The 7481-nt window shown below is 39.4% G+C and overlaps 2 protein-coding genes across 2 annotated transcripts; both read right to left on the reverse strand.

Moving 5' to 3' along the window:
- On the reverse strand, nt 1-2281 carry LOC140950561 (potassium voltage-gated channel subfamily A member 1-like). The gene has a single exon (XM_073399799.1). It carries the CDS (start codon nt 1991-1993, stop codon nt 860-862), a length of 1134 nt encoding a protein of 377 aa, XP_073255900.1. The 5' UTR covers nt 1994-2281; the 3' UTR covers nt 1-859.
- A 2950-nt stretch (nt 2282-5231) lies between these two features.
- Nucleotides 5232-7481, reverse strand: LOC140950584 (potassium voltage-gated channel subfamily A member 3-like). Its single transcript, XM_073399825.1, has one exon. The coding sequence runs from the start codon at nt 7178-7180 to the stop codon at nt 5942-5944; it is 1239 nt and encodes a 412-aa protein (XP_073255926.1). The 5' UTR covers nt 7181-7481; the 3' UTR covers nt 5232-5941.

Consider the following 7481-nt stretch of genomic DNA (forward strand, 5'->3'; position numbering starts at 1 on the left):
TTGACACATCCATTGATTTACATTAAGCTGCAATTGATCATTTGGAACCAAACCAGGCAAAGACTTACAGTTTTACCAAAAACAATTGCATTAGACTTCCACTATAATGTGTACTTTAGAAAATTAGCAAGTAATGGGCAAGTAAAGCAAGCAGTGTTCAATAGATGGTCAAGTATGTGAATCCAAAAGAGCTACTCTAGTTACTCTATAGTTTAGTTTCTTCGTCCTTATTAAGTCAGGCAATGAAAAGATCATCAATTGTTTTGAGGGGTATTAGTTTCAGAGATGGGAGCACAACTCTCAGAATTTCACATTTTTCTATCTTTGTTGATGACAGACCAGTTAGGTTAAAAGCCAGATTTGGCCAGATGCCTTAAAAACAGAGATATTTTAAATTACGTGTAAGGGAAAAGGGGAATCCATTTCAGGCTCACAGGCCAAACTTGCCAGTTCCTAGTCAAACTTGCCAACACCAAACAGCACACCTCATTTTCCCTGTTGTGGAACGATTTTAAATACCTTTCCTCGATGCTGAACACGCATAAACCGAATGCACTTTTGAGTACTTAAAAACTGAAGTAATATGCTCTTATCCGGTGAAAAAATAGGCACAATCAAAGGTCCATATAACCTCCCGGCACGAGCCATCAAGGGTTTGTAATTAAGTTATCGATCCAAGGGGAAAATGTTCAATGGCCTTTACGTCAAGGAACAATTTTTTTTGACAAAAAGGAATGGTGAATAAGATCAGACTCGTTCTCCTGTAATTACATCCTTTTTTTTGTATCAGCTGCCCCCTTCACACTGACAACTTTTTTGAAACTGTAACAAGAGCTAGTTCAGACTTGCACTCCTGTGATCACATCCTTTTTCCATCAGACGCCCTGTTCACACTAACAACTTTTCTGAAATTCGCGACGAAAAGGAAGACTGGCAGAGCGATCACTAGACATCCAAACACAGTTGACAAACAGCCAACCATTTTGCCGGTGGCTGTTAAGGGATACTGATCACCATAACCAACCGTAGTTATGGTATTAACAGACCACCACAGCGCATCGGGAATGCTAGTAAATGCAACGTTTCCGTCGCCCACTTCCGCGTAATACGCCGCACTGGCCGAAACCACCATACTAATAGAAATGAAGATAAGAAACATGCCCAGTTCTTTCATACTCGTGGCAAATGTATACAGTAAAATTCGCATGCCACTTGAGTATCGAGAGAGTTTAAATATTCTTAAAATACGAAGCATCCTGGCGGCTCGCAAAACAGATAATGGAGCTCGAGCAACTTGCATTGTTAAAAGAACGTAATACGGAAATATGCTAACGATGTCGACAATATTGAGCATCGAGAGAAAAAATCGCAGTTTTTTTGGTGCACTGACAAATCGAATCAATAGCTCAAAGGTGAACCAAATATAACAAGCCATCTCCATCCTTTGCAAGACCATTGAGTTGTCTGCGACGCTGCTGTCACTTTCCGACGATTCGAACCAAGGAATAACGAATGATAGAAGTATGATAATTACAGATATAACAGCGAGCACTTTTGCGGCGTACGATGATTCCGGTTTAGAAAAAAGCAACCAAAGTTTGCGTTGTATGAAATTCTGCGGTAAGTCTTCGTCCTTTCCCATAAGTGCGCGTTCGATCCTTGCACGAGCTGAAACTTCGTCGCTTTGTATTTGAAAAAAGCGCACTTCGTCGAAAAAGTCATTTTCTGGCACTACATCGGGTCTGACCAACCTCCCATACGATTGATAGTAGAAGAGAATTGCGTCAAAAGCCAGTCTGTTGCGATTAAAAAAGTACTCGTCGTGTCGTTCGTCGAAATATTTCAAGCGCCTTCTAGGACAGCCCAAAAGAGTGTCAGGAAATCTTGACAGTGTTTCTTCCATCGTTTCAAACACCGTACCACTCACGTTTATCTTCACGCGATTGTTATAATGTTTTCGTTGAATTGTCGAAGAAAAGTCCTTTGAAGTCATACTTTACTTACTTATTCCAGCTGTTTACCATGACGGACCCTTTTCAGCCGTTAATTTTAAATTGCGGTCACTATCGTTTCAGGACTCAATTTCTTCATTCCGGCTTGATAACCTGTATCGCGCATTTATATCTACGCGGAAGCCAACTTTGGGAAGTTCCGAGTCGTCGTAGCTTGCGGTCTATTTATGAATATCCTAAGCGCTTTTATCTTTGCATCATTTTTGTTGTTAATTACAATTCATGCTCTTTCCTCTGTCACAAACACTCTTAATTGAGTACGTATTTCACATTTCTCTCCAGTAAAAAATTCTCATTTCAAAGGGAAATAGTAAGTTGCCTTAACTTGCTATAAATTATTAAATCAATTTGACGCGTGCGATCGCGTTTCAGACAATTTAAGGGGCGAAAAAGATACCGATTAAGCCCATCAAAGTGGTTAAGAGTTTTTAGAATAGGGCACACAAGTATGGCATTTAATTTAAAGCCATTTGAAATTATCATACACAACAGGAAGTATCTAAAACCTTTTAATGTTAGCTACGGGGTTTGAAAATGCTTTTCCAAAACAAAACCAATCAACTTGTTTTCACTGACAGTCACTTGTGAAGGGACGTTAATTTTCTCAGCATGTTTTAGCATAAAAAGGCAATCTTTTATAGTCTCAGAGAAGAATCCGGTCTCAAAGCTAAGTAGACTTGCAGGAGCTAAGAATCGTAATTCCCTCCCTGTTTTGTGCTGCCACTTAAACTGAAAGTATGACTTTTAGCTCTGCACGATAAAATCAAAAGTCTTTTTAGACTTGGACTACAAACCAGTTGGTTTGCATTCTATTTTGGACACACTCTAACAACGTTCCACAGTAAGTGAGAATATGTGACGAACCACAGTTTAGGGTACAAGTTTACAAGTTTACACAGAAAGCTTTCCACGTTGAGTAGTAAATTTCTTTTTTGCACTCTTTTGAGCTATTCAAGTTAGCTCGTTTGTTTACGTTTACCTGAGGCAGGTGTTTTTGTTATTAGAGTTTCTACATAGCCATTAGTGCTTGCATTTGCACAATGTCAACAGTATAGACAAGTTTAGTTAAAGAGCTTTGAGCCAGAACAAAGGGTCGGTTACTTAGACCGACGCCGGGGTTAGTTTTTGTAATATAGGCCTTTCCCGAGTACCAGAAACCCTCATTTTCAAGTCGCGGCTAGATGTAAATCATATGCAATGGCAGCCTCGCTTTGTAACAGACAGGCTTGAGGCAACTCAGAAAAGGCCTTTTTTAAGCCTGAGAATTAGCCGACATTTCGCGACGCCACCACTTGTTTCCCCGAGAAACGACGTCTGAGAAGACAAGCGCAGAAATTCCAGACTGATGACGCGTCACTATCCAGATCTGGGTAATACTGGTTGAAAATTTTCACCATCCATTGCAGAAGCATTACCCAGATTTAGCTTTCAAGGTAGAAGGTTAAAGGTCTTTTTCGCTATTCGCGCAAACATAGCCCGGCGCGCCAAAAACTTGACCGAGGTTAAAGGAAAAGGGGCTGACTCGTCCCGAGTCTTCTCTTATCATTTTAAACTGAACGGTTGTGGGAGACTATTTCGAGAGCTCAACGAAAGGGACGATGGGAAGGAGGCAGAAAGGCTTGACCGTAATACTCAAGTCGCTTTGTTCTTTGATGTTTTGTTATTACAGTTTATTTACCTCTCCAAACCTTGCCCTCGTTTTAGCTTTTGATCTCGGTTCAGCTTTTGCCCGGCCCCAACCAAAATCCCAGCAAACCGTCTGCTGCTAATTTCGCGATTTTGGAGAGACAATATTTTGCGGGATTTATTTTCGCGTTTTCAATACATCAATGAAAAAAGACCAATAACTTTCGAGATTCATGCGTTCTCACTTGGTTTTATTTTTTTAAAAAAAGTCTGAACGCTTTAAAATTTCTGGACAAACTGGAAAACGCGAATGAAGATCTAGGTAGACTCTCTACTTCACATGTGAAATCACCCAAATCTTTAATTTGCCATTAACCTTTTTCACCATCGAGAACTAAACTTTCCATTGAATGACCCTAACCATTGAAACCAGTCAATAATTTGCGTATTTGTCGATATATGCAGCATATGTTGTTGTTTTTGCACATGTTAATCATCTTCTTTCTGTGATTTGAATTTTCTGTATGCGTATTAAATTTCGCTTGTTCAAATCAGATCGCGAAGCGATTTTTGTAACAATCGCTAAAACTGCGAAATTAAAGACCCACCGACAAGTACCAAGTTAGGGTGGTAAATTTAAAAGGAGGCAAATAGAAAAGGCTGATGAGTTCCAACAAGAGAGAATTATTCTCTCTTAGTGCCAAATAATAAATACGTTCTGTACGTAAGGAATATCCAGAATTCATCAATCGAAGAAAGCATCGATATCTTTGATCACCTTTATCAAAACCGCGTTGTCAAAATTAGCTCCATAAATTATTACGTTAAAAGTCGACAACACATGGCCAACTGTGCGATAGCATAAACTGTGTGGCCGATATAATGATGAGCATTATGAACTTCTGGAGCAAAAATAAATTTCTTCCTGAATAAATTTTTTATATGTCCTTAATTGTAATTAATACAAGAAGGGAGCAGCTTGATTCAGAGGCAAAATAAGCCTTGAAATATTTGCTTAAATAGCGATTAAACATTGTTTAAGGGGTAAAAGAATTTAATACAAAGCCGTGAGAGGATTTGAGCGCATGTCATTTCGGCATTTCGTGAAGCCGATCAAACTTAACATTCATGTTTTCACGACGACTTTACAATTTAAAGACCTTTAAAGTTGACTATCTCTTTTTTCGTTATTGCCACCCGACACCACTTGATAAGGTTCCTTCAATTTTAGAAGTGAATTGAATTTAGGCTTTGAATTCCGATTCTCAAACTCATTAATAATTCATTAAGAAAATACAAAGGAAATTAATGTTTAATGAGTGTTTGGAAATCGGATGAAACACTGCTTAGTATTTGCATCCTTAATTTCTCCTTCAAAAATGATTTTGTTTGAGAAGAAATATCAAACATTCGACACAGTGTTTCATCACCAGATGAAACACCTCGAAGTTCGTCAAAAATACTCCGCTGCGCGTCGTATTTTCAACTCTCTTCTCGGTGTTTCATCTGGTGATGAAACACTGCATCTCATGTTTGATATATTACTTAGCATCCGAAATTTCAGCTTTTCACGTTCACGTCAATTGGATAACATGTTGTGGTTAATATTAAATTGTACGCCTCATATGAATGCAAATTAGTTCGGTTTATTAGCATCCTAAACTTCCCGGCCATTAAATGGGAATACCGTGATATGATCGCGATATGCAACGTTTTATTATACACGCTGTTCTAGAGTGCTAATTTTGCTCATAATAGAAAAATTGTTCTCTTTTTGATCGAAATCAGCTGCCAGTCTAATAAATCAATCTGTTATTTTGTTTTTGCCTTGAAGAGACAAAAACGGTCGAAGTGAATAACAGAGTCTTCTTCGAAACTTTTCCGAAAGAGGGTCACAAGTTTATTAGCTCTGGCTATTTAGTGTCATCTCTCATGAAATAAAAAACTTGACAAAGTTAGATTGTTTGTCTCCTCTGTAGGGAGACTTTGCTCAGTCAATATTTTAAACTCCAAGAAGAAGTAAACTAACTATGTTTACGTACATTAAAAAGCTCCTAGTGTCTTCGCCGAGTCGCTATAATCTTATTATTATGCTGGATTGAGTTCTTTTCGTCAAGGCCACGGGCAACTTTGAAAGCAAACTTTCATGTCCGATATTGGTCTTGAGCGAAAAAGTAATTTTAACAGTTGTCTCAGTGTAGTCTGGTTTATCTTTAAAACAACTGAGTTATGAAAGATGTGTTATTTTTTCGAACCAGAGGATTTGCGTGTTTTAGCTATTTTGCGAAGTAGCAATGCTGTTCTCAGTGTCTTCCACTTCTGCATTTGTTTTCAATATGTCTTCGAATCGGCTCTCCTTTGAGATAGGCGTTGAAGTTTTTTGCAAAGGCCATAACAGGAAGAGAAAAGGCGAGCACACCAAAAACCGCACAGATGCCACCGACAACTTTTCCGAAACCAGATATAGGGTAGTAGTCTCCATAACCAACCGTGGTAACAGTCGTAACGCTCCACCAAAATGCGTCGGGAATACTAGTAAAGAAACTTCCTTCTGCTCCTAGATCCGAGTAAAATACCGCGCTTGAGGATAAAATAATTATCATAAACATAAACAACAACATCATTTCGAGTTCACTAAGGCTGGCTCGTAAAGTAAACATCATAACTTTGAGCCCGCGGGAATAGCGAGTGAGCTTCAGAATGCGAAATATTCGCAGCAGTCTTGTAGTACGAAGAACGGCCAACGACACCAAACGACGGTTCCCGTTGATCAGAATTGTAAAAAACGGAATGATCGCTAAGAGATCTACAAAATTCATCGCCGACAGAAGAAATTGCAATCGATTCGGCGCCGTTGCGAAACGCACGAGGTACTCGAATAAAAACCACGAATAACAAATAATTTCTAAGACTATAAACACTTCTAAAGTGGTATGGGTGCAATTTCCATCCTCCGCGGTTGTTGAGTTACAATCGCGCCCCATCGTTACGTTTATAAGGTCTTTGTTAGTTAGTGCGCTGCTGTTACATCTCAAACGCGCGCTGGAACTGCATTCTTTTTCTCCTAAGTTTCTGAAGTAAGGCATTGTCTCGATGATGGAGACTGCCACCGAGATAGCGATCATAAGGATAGAAAGCATTGCAATTACTCTCGCAAAATGCGACGTATCAGGGTGTTCGAATAAGTTCCACACTCGCCTTTGAAAGGAAAACTGGGGCGAAACGCGCTGTCTTTCTGTATAAAAACATTTCGCCACACTTTTCAAAGCTTGTTCTCCCAGCTGAAAAAATTCCACCTCTTCAGTAAAAACGCTTGCTGGGACATCTACTGGCCAAATAAGTCTTCCACCGGATTGGTAGTAGAAAAGAATTGACTCAAATACCACTCGATGCCTGTTAAAGAAGTATTCCTGTACGATTGGGTTGAAATAACGTTGCCTTCTCGAAGGATTTCCGAGTAGGGTATCAGGAAAGCGGCTAAGCGTTGTCTCCTTCGTTTCAAAAGTCATTCCACTAACGTTTATGATAACACGTTCTTCCATTGCCGTTCATATCATCCCATCCACGAGTGTAGCCTCGAAGAAAGGAATTTATGCGCTCAGCGGGTAGTGTGCGGAAATCAAGTTGTGCTTTGTGCGTTTCCAAAATTCAGCTTTCACGCCTCTGCATTTTGCCCACAGTAGTTTGCCCAGCGCTAATTTTACTACCTGATTTTTTTCACAGTCGGCCATTCGCCTTCTTTAAATACCACGCAAAACAGTACTCCCGTTCCTAATAAAATTAAATTGAATTTTGAAAGTCGGCCTTGTTTTGAATTCAGCTGCAGAGATGTTTTGAATATGG

Source organism: Porites lutea, chromosome 10 (assembly GCF_958299795.1).
Source record: "Porites lutea chromosome 10, jaPorLute2.1, whole genome shotgun sequence".
NCBI classification, from domain to species: domain Eukaryota; kingdom Metazoa; phylum Cnidaria; class Anthozoa; order Scleractinia; family Poritidae; genus Porites; species Porites lutea.